The sequence below is a fragment of the Cupressus sempervirens genome, chromosome 6 (assembly GCF_028749045.1).
Source record: "Cupressus sempervirens isolate cs-2001-9-10 chromosome 6, ASM2874904v1, whole genome shotgun sequence".
Classification (NCBI taxonomy): domain Eukaryota; kingdom Viridiplantae; phylum Streptophyta; class Pinopsida; order Cupressales; family Cupressaceae; genus Cupressus; species Cupressus sempervirens.
Window position 1 is genome coordinate 73,657,297 of NC_143123.1, and position 16,026 is coordinate 73,673,322.

Consider the following 16,026-nt stretch of genomic DNA (forward strand, 5'->3'; position numbering starts at 1 on the left):
CATAACATTCACCTTACTCATGGGTAGTTGGAATTATTAGTTAATTAGCTCCTTAGGGTTTCTATTGCATTATGATTAGCTTCTTAGATTTGTCAGATCTCTAGTTATCATATCATTTGATGTAACTCACTTATGATATAAACCTCTCTTACTATTATTATTATTATATATGCTATCTTTTCCTTTGTAAAAAAAAAAAATCATTGTACCTTTTTGGCCCAAGTGCTAGTTCTATTTGTTTCAATATCATAAAATACTTTTAATTTTCATCCACTAAATAATTACGTCATAGGCGTTCCCTATTTGAATGTGAGGAGAAAAATTCTCCATCCGACAGTCAACAATCATGTAGAGCAAATGACTACCATTGAAGCAATGTGAAATGTCGATCTACTTTCAACTTTTCATGGTTCTTAGCGCATGATGTACACTGATGGTGGATTCGACGTATTAAACAATGGAAGATGAAATGGACCCCATTGATTTTATTCTTTTACCACTCTAACCCTTTGCCCAGTTGGCTCGAATCTCAATAAAATTCAAAACAACATCATGACCTATATTGGCTACCCGTCTCTACACAATCTCGAACATTGCAATTTTGGCCAGCTATCACAATCACGCGCTGATCGTCCCATTCAAACATGACCCTCACCTACATCTTGTCAGCAATTGGCCTTACATATGCCTTATCATCCATGGATTAAATATCCACGACTGCAAGCCTGGTGTATAAGCTAGACATGTCCCTCCATCTAATTACGAGTTAAGAATTTTGTGCATGCAGGGGCCAACCAATATTGTTTCAGGGGAAGCAAACATAACTTCCCACTATCATCCTAACCTGCATTCTTGCTGTTGAATGTTTCATTTCCATGTTCTAGACTCTGGAGTGTGAGATGATGGAGGAGACAAAGAGTTAACTTCTGTGAGAGAAGGGATTAAATGAAAAGTTCACTTCAGAAAACCTAATTTTTATTTTGTCTTGCTTTGATACCATTTAAAATTAGAAATATACTCTTAAATATAAAATGTGATTTGAAGACAATTAAACTTTTGTCGTAATTTGTTGTCATTAACATTATAATGAACGGTTAAGATTATTTCAATGGTCATTATGATGTGATAGGTACTTTGCAATGTCAGGATTGCCATGAAGAAATATGGCTCAAACACTAACTCCACCACTAGAGCATGCACCTCATTTTACATCTCGATAAACATCATCACAGCAGCTGAAATTGTTTCATAGCGGTAGATAACCATCGAAGTCATTTGTGCCGTTAGATGGGATAAACGATTTCAATGCTTTTTAAAAAGTAAATCCACATCACTGTTCTCAATGCTTAGCCCCTAAACCATGTTCCCTCCTCCGTGGATGTCTTCTCGCCGCTCCACGTACACAGTCACAAATATTTGATGTGCTACAGAAGATTAGGCCCACTGTAGTTCACAGAATTTAGTATTTTGTGGAAGACCAATACAGGGAAAAAAACCCTCGTCAAACCATGAAAATATACCATATCTGTAGATATTTTGTCTGACTGACTTGACCTATGTGGCAAGTGAAATTTTTCATTCCAACATACTCTTTCACTTCACTTACAAATTTGTGGATCTTTCTCTTGCTTTATACGCTTTCTGTGATAAGTTTTTATCAGCTTTAAATTTGGAGTAATGGCAGAATCAACAGATTGAGGGCATCTGGAAATGTTTGGAAAGAAGACACAACAATACCAGTAAAGGCATGTTCACACTCTAGCTGGGTCTCAATGCCCTGTTAAGAGAGAATGTATAAAACTCCCATTGCTCAGAGAGAGTTACACAAATCCTTGACAAATTATATCAGTGACTGTATCTTTTACTTCAAAATTTTGGACTTCAAATAATTAAAGTTTTGGTTGTATTGTTTAGTTGATCAGTAATTTTTATTTAAAAATATAGCCATTCAATGTGTTTTAGAGTCCTTTATAAGGACACTACTATCTTTTTGTCACGCGGTTTCCTATAATTATCTTAGACTTATGATTCTTTATTACTCATACCTACGCATTACGTATTCCATTCATACGCAAGTGATCTTGCAAATATGTGTAAGTGAAATTGTGCTTATAATCTAGCCACAAAGAAGTTGACAAAGACAATTCATTTACGAGGAAGAAGATAAAGGTTGGAGTGGATGAAGGCCAGAAACAATTGAAGCTTCATTTGAGAGAATATTGTGAAAAAAAATTATATTTACAAATTTCCATTTTTGGCATTATTCATTTATTAATACAATAGGATAAAGAAAGTTACTGAAGACCCCTCATTTTCCATAATCTAGAGAGGGATAGTTATAGAAATAGATAAAGAGACAAACATATAGAAAGAAGATAGAGACAAACAAGTACAGATGATGAGAAGAGGAGATCTAGAGATGGAGGTAGAGATATACAAAAGATAGAGGGGAGGAGAGAGAAAGAGTGAAATATAGAGATATATGGAAAGACAGATAAATATGCATGATAAATATGTATGAGAAGAGAAAGAGAGAGATAGAGAAATAATGTGTTATATATAGTAGAAATGAATATGGGACATATAATGTTAATAAGATGTGTATAAAGAGGAGGGTGGTGATAGATAGTGAGATATAATTAGAGTGAATATGTGACGTAAAATTAATAACATATAGATGGAGAGGGAGAGGGAGAGGGAGAGGGACAAGGAGAGGGAGAGATAAAAAGATAGAGGTAGAGAGGGTGAGAATGAGAGATTAAAAAGGTGTTAAGAGACAAGTAATAGAAAGACGAAGAGGGGGATAGATAAATATACATAGAGATTGGGTATATATGTAAAGAGAGGGGGTGAAGGGGGGTAAGGAGTTGGAGATAAGGGAGGGAGATAGAAAGGATACATATGTAGGAAAGGGGAAAGGGGGTGAGAAGAGATAAGGAGATAGAGACAAAGGAGGGAGAAACAAAGCCTACATATGTAGGCAGAGGGGGTGGGGAGAGGTAAGGAGATAGAGACAAAGCAAGGAGATAGAAAAGATATGTTTTTAGGGAGATAGGGTGGGGAAAGGTAAGGAGATACAAACAAGGGAGAGAGATAGATTGGAAGACAGAAGTAAAGATAGATATGATACAAATTCTCGATGGTGGTTCATTGAGTATGATTTGAAACATTATTTGACTTAAATAAAATTCGAATAGCTAAATCCAAAACCTACTCTAAATAATATAGATTGAAGAATCTAATGTCTTGATATTAATTTAATTAATACTATATAGAAAATATTTGTAAAGGAGACACGAGGAAAGAATGAGAGTGAGAGACAAAGAAAGATGAAGATGGAGAGATGGAGAGCGATAGAGAGATGGAGAGTGATAGAGAGAGGGAGAGAGAGGGAAAATATAGAGGGAGTGGTGTAGAGGGAAGAGAGTGAGAGAGTAACGGGGTAGAAAGATGTGTGGAGATGGACACTGAGAAGAACAAATAAAATGTCTCGTTTCTATTAGTTAAGAAAAATTTTACACCAAAATACAGCACACCTATTGCACACTAAGGTGCGATTGCTAGTAATAGATTAAGGTCTATGTTTATAAAAATAGGCACGTCCTAGTGTTGGAAATGTGATGTTGTTCCTAAGCGGAAGTACCTAACTAGATACATGTTCCCAGCCATGAAATGCAACATTATTTTAAGGTATAGGCCAAGATATTATTTTGTACCATAAAACATTGGGATGGGACATTGAGAAAAGTGGTTGGGACATGCTTGGGTAAGCTATTGACATAGAATTAAATGCAAGGATTTAATATAATATATGGGGCTGAATTTCATTCTCATATTCCCATCTTCAACCTCACTTTATTGGATTCCAAGATTAGGTATACTAAACTCCCATGTACATTGGAAAATATACACAAATGTTGGAGTCCGTATATTCAACTTCATTATCTCATTTTCCAATCTTCAACCTCACTTTATTGGATTCCAAGATTAGGTATACTACCGGACCACGTACATTCGAAAATCTACGTTGGAGTCCGTACATTAGAAAATATACGTTGGAGTGCATATCAATGTTTCCCTTGTGCCTCCATTTGGTTCGTACGGCTCTTCATTTTTTTGTATTGGAATTACTATTTTATTTTATTTTATTGATGTGTCTTTGAGATTATATCTGCTTTATGTTGTTTAAGAAGTTGAATTTGGTATCTTAAGTTTGAGATATATTGAATTTAGTTCACGAATTGAAATTTCATACGTAGGTCAATATATTATTTGTTTGGGAGTTTGTTATTTTATTGGTTTGGTAAGTAATATAATTGATATGTATAAATATAGTTACAATTCTATTTCATGAGATAGGGTTTAATGTTGTTATTAATTTTAATTTGTATCATTTAGTAAATTGTTTTTTAGGAAACTAATAAAAAGTTTGATTGATATTTTTTTTTGATATAAAAGTAGTCAAAACAAGGGGCTGACTCTATACAACAGTGGCGAAATTACCAGCAAAAAAACTGGTAGAAAATTAGTAGATAACCAATAGACCCCTTAACGAATTACATGAAAAACAAAAGTAAAATAAATACTAGAGTTCATGCTCTTAAAAAAGTGATAGATCACCAAAAAAACACTAGGCACGGGAAATGCCACTAACTAGCATCTTTCTTCTTGCCTTTCCTAGCCAAGCCTAGTCCTCCACAAGAAAATTGTAGAGCAGCTTCGTATCATATTTTTCATGGCCTTCCTCCTCCTCCTTTGTTATTGTTTAAGATGTAATTAATAATTAGTTTATATATTTAATTTATTATGTTTATTTAAGAATTATAAATTGAACATTTTAGATTAAGTGAAAGTTAATTGTTATATTTATGATTTATATTTTCATGCATATATTAGTGTACTCTTAACTATTTTAAATTCATTTGTCTTGCATTCTCTTAAATATATTAATTTAGAACTTTCTTACAAAGACAATATAATGTTTTTAAATGTTTATTAGTAATAAATTTGAGTAATATGTATGTTTCTTAGAGAAGATACACGTACCCATTAGTTAGACAATATTTAGATAATTCTGTTTATGACTTAATTCAATGGTAAAATTTAGTGGATAAAACTTAGTTAATTGAAGTAACATTGATTATTTTATTTTTGAATAGATTTTTTTAAATTAGAACTAACTTTTTTGTAGTGGTTAGGTAGATTATTGTATACCAAATTATGAGGATTTTAATTTCATTTATAGTACTATTTATCTATGGAACATCTACAAGTACATTAACCAACTATTATGATAAGAATTTTCATCTCTACATTAGTGTCAATTATACATGGTTAGAATGCAGTTACAAATGAATGTTATGAAAATTTGTTTCATCACTATTATTGTAATTTGGTAAGAAATCATTTGGAAGTTATTGTACTTCATAAATATGTTTGAAACAAGTATAACAAGTGCCACGTAGTGGCTTGTATTTGTCGTAGATTATAATACTTTTAATTAATTAGAATAATAATATAAAAATTTGATAATATTAAATATAATTTTATTACTAATTGGTTAATATTTGATATGTATTTTAGATAAAACTTTAATATAAGAAATCTAAATTTCACATAAATGCAATGATACTATTATAACTACTTAATTGTATTTTAATATATTGGTATATTAATACGTTAATATTATTTTTTACTATAGATAAATAAACATTTATAAAATAAATAGTATTAAGATGTAGAGATTTTGGCCGTAGATAATCATATAATAATTGTACTAGATTTTAGTTTAATAACAAAGTATTTTAAGAAAGATATAACTATTTATATTATATTTTTACCTTTTCATTTATTATTATACCCTTTTTCAAAAATACTATATTTTAATATATACATTAGTTAATTGTCATCTTTCACAAATTAAAGTATTTAAAATTTAATATAATCAAATACTAGAGTGACTGGTGATAAAATTAATATTTACAAACCCAAAACTATTTATTTCCATACAATTTTTTTTTAAAAGTGAATGCTAAAATTTTGGGTAGTGCTTCCATAAAATTCGCTCCTATAAGACCCCAAATATAAGAGCCAATCAAGTAAAATATTTTAAAGAAATTTAGATGCTAAAAAACTCATAATATAAACAATCCAAAAAATAAAACTTAAAGGAAAAATAATTAGATCTAATTGGTTGGGATGTAAAAAATTAATCACTAGATATGTTGAACTGATTATATGAGCCTATGGCAAATACAATAAGTATGATATTAAATAGAAATTAATGAGTTGTATTAGAATATGATTTATTAAAAGGTCATAATGTAATTATTATAATAAAAAGATAGAAAATTATATAACTTTTATTTTATTTTTAATTTTTTAAAAATGTAAGGTGTATGAAACAAGGTCGAAAGCAACTTAGTTCCTACAAAAAAGTGGTAAGAGTTATTTAAATTTATTTAGATTGAAATTGAAAAAAATATGACTTTGGTTTTGGAATAGGAAATTAGAAATCATATAAATTTTTAAAATAGATAATAATTTGTATTTATTTTAATATTAAAGAATAGTATACCAAAAAAAAAGTGGCACGATTATTTAAATTTATTTATAGAAATTGAAAAAACATGACTTTGGTTTTAGAAAAAGAAATTAGAAATCATTGAGATTTTAAAAATAGATAATATTTTTTCTCAAAAAAAATTTGAAATAATTTAACTTTATTAAAAATAATATGTATTTATTTTAATGTTAAAAAATAGTATAATAATAGTAAAGACCATGTTTTAGTAATATAATAATAATAGTATAGTAAAAAGAATAGCATAATAATAATCATGTAGTAGAGACCATGTTTTAGTGGTCAAATATTTAAAATCAGTAAATATTTTTTTAGCTAAATATAAAATTCAAATTATAATTTTAATAAGTTTATCAATATTTAATATACAATTCTTGAGAAAAATCTGCCGCCTTATTTAAAAAACCAATCAATATATTTTTAAATTACTAAAGTTAAATAATTTACATCTAACTTGATTAACTACTAAAATCTAATAGCGTAAAAATATTAGTGAGGTTTGATTGATCACTAGTTAGATTTTGGTTGTTCTCGAGCCAATGACAAGGAACTAAAAAGTCACAAAGAATAAACAAGTTAAATTTAATTTTGAAAACAAGTTTTCTAATGTCATAATGCAACCTAAAATATTGCCTAAAAATATGTGTAGTGTTTCATAAAATCTGCTTAGTAAGATCCTAAACATTTTGGCCAATCACATTTGAATAATAAAAATAATTTTGACAAATTTTTAAGTTAAATATTATACATTTATACTTAAGTAAATTTTAAGAATAAATTCAAATATAAAAATATCAATTTTAATTGATTGAAATAAGAAAAGTTAATAATTACTTGACCACAAGTGATCTAGCTACAAATACTTAAAATATATTTTAGTTAGCTAAAAAAGTATGTGGCATTATATTAATAAATGGATCATATTAGTCTCAATTAGGGTTATTTGATTGGTTTTCACTATAGGAGTTTACATCATGTAAGATTGATAGTTTTGTGATTGCATCTCTACCTTGGCCCTTTGTTGTCTCATTCTCGCGTCACTCAATATTTTTTTAAATTCACAATTTGTTAACTCTCTTATGGAATCTCTTTGATTTTGTGTCCATGTACATTTCCCTATGATCTCATTCAATTGATTCTTAAAAATTCTATCTTTTTGAGTCAAAACAAGTTAAATCAAGCACAATTTTGAGTTTTAAAAAGGTCGATAATTTTCTACCTTTTTTAGTGATTTTATAATCCTAAGATCTCTAGCTCATCTCTAGCTCTGTCCAACATTTCAAATTTTCAAAATTTGATGCTTGAGTCAAAGTTGTGAGAGGTTAACAAAAGCTTTAAAATTGTGAGTTGTCAATCAAATCGCTAACCAAAAAATCTAAAAGAAGTTGAGTTTTTTCTAATGAATGAGTGGTGTAATGGTCACCTATTTGAAGGTAATGAAGGGTTTATAGACATAGAATCTCAGTTGTTAGAGTGACTATTGTAGTTGTCAATTAGAAGGAACATTTTACCAATAGTGACAATGGATTGGCGTCACATTGTTAGGATTTTCATCAAGAAACCTTGGGAAGGCTAGACAAGGCCTTAAGGTGTCCTTGGGAAGACCCCTTGGATCTAGCAATTAGTTGGTTAAATGGTTGAACTAAATATTGAAACTTTGTGTTGGGTTTAATTTTTAGATTGTTTAATTTTCTGGTTAAATGGTTGAACTAAATATTGAAACTTTTTGTTGGGTTTAATTTTTAGATTGTTTAATTTTTATTTAAATCTCTCCCTGTAGTTGAGTCCTACCCCTACCTTATCTATTAATCTCAACAACCCTACATTTACCCATATTTTATCAAGTTATAAGTTGCAATCTATTTCCCCTTCCAGGACCCAATGAATTCCCCTTGCTATAGGCTCCATGTGAGTTAATCTGGCTAGAAAGGCCAAAAATATTAATGTTCATGTGGAGGGCATAATTGGACTATTAGAAGACTTAACTTTCTCTTGGTCTAATGAGTCTAGGTGGACCCTTGATAATTCTTTTCCTATCTTAGTGTAGAATTTTCCCTCGACTTCCTTTGGCTCACCTTCTCCCAAGACCTAGTCTTGCTATCCAAGGACCCTTGCTTCTCAAGCTTTCCCTAGATTTGAATACCCAACCTAATTATGCTCTTGGTCTTTATGGGGAGGATATTGTTGGTAAACTAGATGAATTCTCTATTTTCCATAATAAGCTTAAAGAAATCACTAAGTGGTTGTTGTGCCATCTCTAGATTGTGAGAATAAAAACTAATAAATTAATAGAGGTGAATATGAAGCTAAGAGAAGAGTTGAGGAATGAACCATTATGGGTAAGGATGATGATATCTTGTGGAGATGGGATAGGATTTTGGACAAAAGTCACATAATTAGGAGTTGATGGAGGAGTATATTATGGAGTTCAAAAGTTAGTTAACCTTGCCTTGATGACTACTGAAGCTAAGAGAAGAGTTGAGGAATGGACCATTATGGGGAAGGATGATGATATCTTGTGGGAGATGGGAGAGGATTTTGGACAAAAGTCAAATAATTAGGAATTCATGGAGGAGTATATTATGGAGCTCAAAAGTTAGTTAACCTTGCCTTGATGAAGGAATCCCACACTTGACTAGGGAAACCAATGTTGGAGCTAGCTAAGAAGAGTAAGGAGATGCAAGATAACAATAACAAGGCCATCATTGACATTTATGTCAAGTTGGAGGAGAGGAGGATGGAAGAAAGAGAAGGGAGGATTGTGTCCAAATGGCTCCGAGGGAGGATTTGGCAAGTGGTTATGTGGCTTTCTCCAGGCCTATGAAGAGGGCTTCCTTCTTCAGAAAGCTCAAGGAATTAAACAAGTACTTTCTGTTGCTGGTTTGGTGATTTTTGGCTGGTCACTAGATTGGTGCTATGTTGGTAGTTGCTGGTGTTCTATGCTAGTGTTTTGTAGTTAGGTTTTGTTAATTAGTTTTTATTTTTCTTATTTTCTATAATTGTTGTTAGTTGCTAGAATTCACTTCTCATGAATTTCAGTTTTTGTTTGTGAGACTTGATGTTATTTTTCTATTAAAGCCTTGGGCTTTCTCCTGATTGACCTAATATGAACATACAACCTCTTGTAGAAACAATGGAGATAAAAAATGAATCATTACATATACTTTTTAGTATTTGTAAAAATAATAGCTTTACTAGATTCTCATAGCCCACTAAAAAGACTAATACAAATTTCACTATTTTGATCAATCATATAAAAAAATGTAGAAAGAGTTACTACCATTGACACTTTGTGGTAGTTAAGTTGTTGAGTTGTTCTTCTTTCTATTAAAATTCATATCCTATTTCCTGTATTTGCCACCTCACTTGATCAAAATATTAATCCCTCTAAAAAAATGTAAAAATGATTTAATATTGAATTGTTTGAGATAACAAAAAGAAGGCCAATGAATTGAATTCACTATTAATAAGAACAATGATATTTTATACAACTTCTTATTCATCAACCCAAAATCCATGGAATCCCAGTGGAAAATTGTACTCTTTAGGAACTTCCACCTTGGCCACCAAAACATTTTTGCTTCCTATTCTTTGTGCATCTAAAATCACCAAGTAACATCTTTGCTCTGATACAGCATACTGAAAACCAAAAGGAAAAATTAAGTTAGAAAATGAAACAATTAATTCTATTCTCTATTTTTTTCACTAAAAAATATATAATATATTTGATGATTAGGGGGAGAATATTTAATTAAAAATAACCTCACCTCCACAACAAGTAGGTATCCATTGTCTTCTATAAAATCATGAAGATTAGAAGGACCTCTTTTTGACACAAAAATGGGCTCTCCAACAAAAGATCTGTTTCCTGCACACCACGTTAAAGCAGAGCCTTTTGGGCCCTCTAGTTTTACTACTGTGTCAAAAGGGAAGTGTTGTAAAGATCTGCGTTTGCCAGAGCAAGCTGCCACATATGAAAACTTATTTTTATAGCCGGACACTGTTGAATTTATTGTTGGAAAATCACAAGGTTTTTCCCAACCTTTGAAGGATTCCACTTTTGTAGAGCAACCATTATCATGAGTACCTTTGTTATTTAATTGTATTGAAACTTGAACTAGGTGAGACGTCTCCAATTCTTCATTTGAATTTATCAATGGCTGCTTATTCATGTATGTGGGGTCAAGTCTTCTTTGAGTCCAATCATACCCTGTGAAAAAAATTGCAAACATTGTTAGAGACCTATTTAAAGAGCTCCCAAAATATGTTAGATACAAGTTAATAATATTTTACTTGAATTCATTGGAACATTCAATTAAATATTTTCAAAATAGAATTGTATTTTATATAAGATAATTATTTATTTCTTATTGTTTATGTTTTACTATTTTGAAATTGTAAAACTGGAGTTTTTCAAACATGATTGCTGACATAATACACCAGATACCATATGAAATAAGAAGAGATTGGATATAATAAGCTAAGTCTAAAAACATTTGTCTAATAAGAAATTGTAATAAGATATACTCAATGATATTGCAAATGAATAGTAATCAAACTTAAAACAAATTTCTTACCAAACATTTTTTCGAAGGAGAACCATTTGTAAGTGCTGATGCAGGCTTGTACAACAATTTGAACATTGCCATTCTCTGGATCTGTTATTTCTTCATATGCATTTGCTGTGTGCATTAACCAGAACTGTTTTGGTATTTGAATAGGGACTCTCCAGTCCCTTTCTACTGTGGCTTTGTTTGTAAATCTAGGCAATAAGTAGACAGGAGTATTTGGGTTGCTTGGATTGAGAGTTAGAGCTGAGATCATGGGCCTTAATCCAGATACTGCTGCTGCTGATCCTGCCATCATATATGTTGTTGGTTTTAATTTAAATCTTTTATACTTCCACATAAGAAACAAATGATTTTAACACCGGGTGACCTACTTACCACCAATATCTAGTTTGATTCTATTTCCAAAAATGATGTAGTAGTTTTCTGTAAGGGCCCAATCATGAATCATCATATGATCATTGATCAAGAACTTCTTTTGTTGAATTAGATTCATGGATGAATCGAACTCTGAAACATATTTTATGATCTATTATCAGAATGGAAGATTAAAGATATAGAAACAAGAAAAGTGAAATGTGATTTAATGAAAATTTCATATAATCAAATTTAGGACAAAGATAAACTAATTTATGTTTTTAAACAACAAGTTTTATATGAGATTTACCATAAGCAGTAAAGTTGCTCTGAGGCAACAGCATGTCCTGTGCATGGCATGTCATGACAATAAGACGTTGCCTCTTTGCATCTATCTTGTAATGTGATAGCATTCTTTCTTGGGGCATTTTGAAGATGCCTGCAAGGGAGAAAAGCAATATATTAGATTACAATAACAATAATAGGTTACAATGGTAATGAAATAATAGAAAGTAAAATTGGACCTTGCCTGAAAGTATGGGATGCAATATCAATGAGCTCAACTTTAATACGCCTTTCAGAAATAGATCATTTATGTTTGCGCTTCCCAGATCTGATTTTAGAATGCTAGCTTTTTCTTCTGCATCGCTACTTTCCTTCTTGCCCATGCCCAAAAATCTAAACAACACATAATTCATTTTTAGCACAAATGTGTAGATTTTCCTCCTTTGTCCATGCCCAAAAGTCTAAACAGGACGTAATTCATTTTTTGTGCAATTATCTCAGAGGACTTAAGTTCAATTTTCCTTTATCTTACTGAAATCATTGCTGTAAGAAAACTATCTCTTTTATGTAAAAGATAAATCATTGCTGTAAGAACACTATCTTTTTTATGTAATGATAAATATCAATGCTACAATTATTATTAGACTTTGAAAATGGGATTAGCTTGTGGGTGAAAATCCAATGGTTTAGGTACAAGTATTTAAGATTGTTAGTGTGTAAAAAAGTGCTTTTTTGATTTGTAATTAATGTAATGGTTAATACTAAATAAACTAGAACTGAAATATAAAGGATATTAGGAACTTAGATAAGATGTAGTTTGAATATTAATGTGATTTTGTCAGCGTGTCAATATTTATATATCTAAATTAATATATATTAGATCACTCTTTGTTAATGTAGTAGATTCTAACCTAAAATCTCTTTGATAAGAGTTTCACAATTTACTGTTGCAATATAGTTATAGACTCTTGCTTCTTATAATACTATCTTACATTCATACAAATCTTTTGAAAAATCTGATAAAAAGTGCAATAATTATTACCTGAAAAGGCCGAGTGTTTGTAGAGATTGAGAGTCAATTTGATAGGGTTGTCCACCCTCCCAGAGGCACAATAGACGACCTGCCCAGCTTAAAACACTTGTATTTGCTGTGTTCTTCATCACTCTCACATTTCCAAATCTTTCACCTCCTTTCAAAACTGAGAAAGGCCCACGATATGTGAAACGCCAAAGATCTTCCTTTTCATCATACTCTTCTTTCCGAGCTTCTGTGTCAATATACCTGCAAATCACCAAGTTACAAGTTAAATTATGCTTCAATTTTTCTCTTTACTTCAGCCAAAAAAAAAATGTAATCACAAGATAGTTTTCAATATAATTAGTTCTAACAACTCATTTCAACACTGATAATATTAAATAGTCAAAACTGTTTTTTTTTGTTCTTTAATGTATATGATATTTAAAATTGGCCAAAATTGACAATTGAAGGGAAGCAAAATTTTGGGCTACCCCTGCTTTTCTATTACAATAAATGAAACTTGTGTTCCATTTTACAATCAGAAAATGTTTTGTGCATCATTCACAGATTATTAGACAGTTTTATTTTTAGGCAATCTTTATTTCTTTCTTTACAAAATAGAAAACCCAAATAATGTTTGTGAGTTTACCTGGCTGAATAAGAAACTGATCCAGATTGTATTTTGAATCTTTTGATGTAGCCATGACCATCTAGAGGATGAACACAGGATCCATGATCATCTGCAAATAGACCTGGTCCTCCTAGGTAATAAGTTCCTTCTAAGTCAGCAGGCACACTACCTTCCACCACCTTTAATACAATTGGATCCACAGCTTCAGACCTTTGGGACATAAACAAATATTGGTAATCCCAAAAGGCTTGTACATCAAGAGCCCTGTTATCAGTAGTCTCCACTTGTGTCGGCCTCTCAATTATTTTCTCTAATGTGGCTGACGCCCCATACCCACCACGTTTCGAAACTGATCAAAACAAAATAAATGCAATCAAATAGATGAGTACTTGTGATAATAGAAATCAATACTACAGTGCCATGGATTACCATTTCAACTTAGAATTCATTTCAAATTTCAGTGCATATGGACCCAAAAAAAAGACAGAAAATGAAAAAAAAAAAAAAAAAAAAAAACATTCTCTTTATATATTTCATGAATAGTTTGGAAATGTTTTGGACCTTTGAGTATAAAAAGCTTTTAACGTTAATGATTAATCTTTTAGATCTTACTTCAGTAATGAGAAAGGAGAATTGAATTTCAGTAAACTTCTCATATTGAAGGTCATCCAGTTTAAAATTGATACCATATTTAATTCTCTCTTTCATAATGTCATAAACATATTTTCTCAATACTAAATTTATTCCTCCTTACCCTACTGACAACTAACATTAAATTATAAGTCAATCTAAGATCCTATGTTTTGAAAAACCAAGGCATGTTCTATGAAATCTTTAAAAAAAAAAAAAACAGATTAAAGTTCAAGTGAATATATGCAAAACTTATATGATAACTCACAGGAAATTGTCTCATCAGATGTAGCTGCTGATGCTTTTATCATCAATCTTGTTCCCATTAATGGCTGCTTATGTGAACTGCATACTAAATAGCCTGAATTACATAACAAGGCCATAATTGATGATTGATGATATTGTCAATCAGATTTTCTCAACTTCTTCTCATTCCTTCAGAATGGCTTTAATCCTTTCTCTGATTGAATCTACGCATATAAATCTAAACACCCATAAGTTGAACACTGTGTGTTTAGAGGTGGACAACCCAATGTTATGTAGGCGCAGGGATATATAAGACAACAAAGTATCTTGTATGGCATGATAATAATAGAGGCCTCATTACATGACAAATCCAACTGAAAGCTCGCTCATTCCTTGCAAAGATTGGATATTCCTTAAAACTTTTCAAAAACAACTTAAGAAAGAAACAATCAAACATTGACTGGTGAAGTGTTACAACTTCATTTCACATCAACTTCAACACATTACATTTAAATTTTATATTCCATTATATTACACAATGGAAATCACTCATTACATTCAAAATTTATTCTATTACACAATGGAAATCACCCACTACATTAAAATTTTATTTGTATTGCACACAATGAAAATCACCTATTGCATTCAAATTTTATATTCTATTATACAAAATGGAAATCACTCGTTACATTCAAATGTTTATATATTCTATGATACGCAATGGAAATCACCCAATACATTTAAATTTTATATTGTATTACACACAATTAAAATCACTCATTATATTCATATTTTATGTTCTATTACACAAAATGGATATCACTCAGTTTTTCAATAATGCCATATTCACAGTGATTGTTGCATAATACCCAACAAATTAAAATGGCTTATTTAATGATTCAGATCTTGGTAAATTATTCATCTATTACATCATAGATTGCAAAATATACCATCTGAACATATTCCAAAAGGAATATGTTAATAATAAATAGACCAAGATTATATTTTACTACGAAGGATGAAACAAGTGGCAAGAAGATCCGCCGGCCAAATTCCAGGATATATTGTGGGAGAAATTATTGTCTTTTCTTGTATCTTGATGAACACAAATGTTTAATCTAATGCCGACTAACTTTTACTCCGAGAGATGACATAGGAAGAACCGTCTTGTATATGGGCACACTCTAAACTATTGTTTTATATTTAGAGAAAGCAGTGTTTTTTTAGATTATTTAATAATTTCTCCTATTTGCATTGTTCTATGCTTTAGTTTTTAAGTCTTGATATTATTTTTTAAGATTAAGATTTCAAGTAGCAGGTGATCCCATCATAACGGAGGGATAAATATCTGTAAAGCAAAAATTTAAGGTCTTACAAAATTTTCATGTTTTATGTGCATGATTTGGGTATTGTTTGTTCGGTTGCATGTTTGGCTGAGTAGATTTCTGACTCATGTTTTTGTATTGAATCAAATTGTTTGTTGTAATGTAATGATAGATTGAGTTTAGTTTTGGCATTTGTTGCAGTGAGATATTCTGCATTTATCGACCAGGTTGAATGGTAAATTCCAAGAGGTGCCTGAATTCGACTTGTTTTACTCATTTTGGTTGTTGATCATCATTCCATGTGTCACTAATTCAGTTCCAAATATTACATTGAGAGATGCCTATTTAGTATATTTTAACGATGAATTGTAGTATTGATTTTA

The 16,026-nt window shown here is 30.8% G+C and overlaps 1 protein-coding gene across 1 annotated transcript; it reads right to left on the reverse strand.

Annotated features, from left to right (window-relative positions):
• Positions 1-10,021: 10,021 nt before the first annotated feature.
• CCD7 (carotenoid cleavage dioxygenase 7) lies at positions 10,022-14,698 on the reverse strand. The gene is made up of 9 exons (XM_089789646.1): positions 14,341-14,698; positions 13,461-13,791; positions 12,836-13,075; positions 12,038-12,186; positions 11,819-11,947; positions 11,530-11,661; positions 11,161-11,439; positions 10,351-10,793; positions 10,022-10,222 (listed from the first exon to the last, which is right to left on the reverse strand). Exons 1-9 carry the CDS (start codon positions 14,453-14,455, stop codon positions 10,079-10,081), a joined length of 1,962 nt encoding a protein of 653 aa, XP_089645772.1. The 5' UTR covers positions 14,456-14,698; the 3' UTR covers positions 10,022-10,078.
• Positions 14,699-16,026: the final 1,328 nt, after the last annotated feature.

What these genes read in the sequence shown, in the direction of transcription:
- CCD7 (XM_089789646.1), bottom strand. Translation starts at nt 14,455, where the DNA reads ATGGCCTTGTTATGTAATTCAGGCTATTTAGTATGCAGTTCACATAAG. An exon ending in ATCTGATGAGACAATTTCCT is followed by an intron (nt 13,792 to 14,340) that starts GTGAGTTATCAT and finishes TGTTTTGATCAG; the next exon opens with TTTCGAAACGTGGTGGGTAT. An exon ending in CTCCTTCGAAAAAATGTTTG is followed by an intron (nt 10,794 to 11,160) that starts GTAAGAAATTTG and finishes TTTTTTTCACAG; the next exon opens with GGTATGATTGGACTCAAAGA.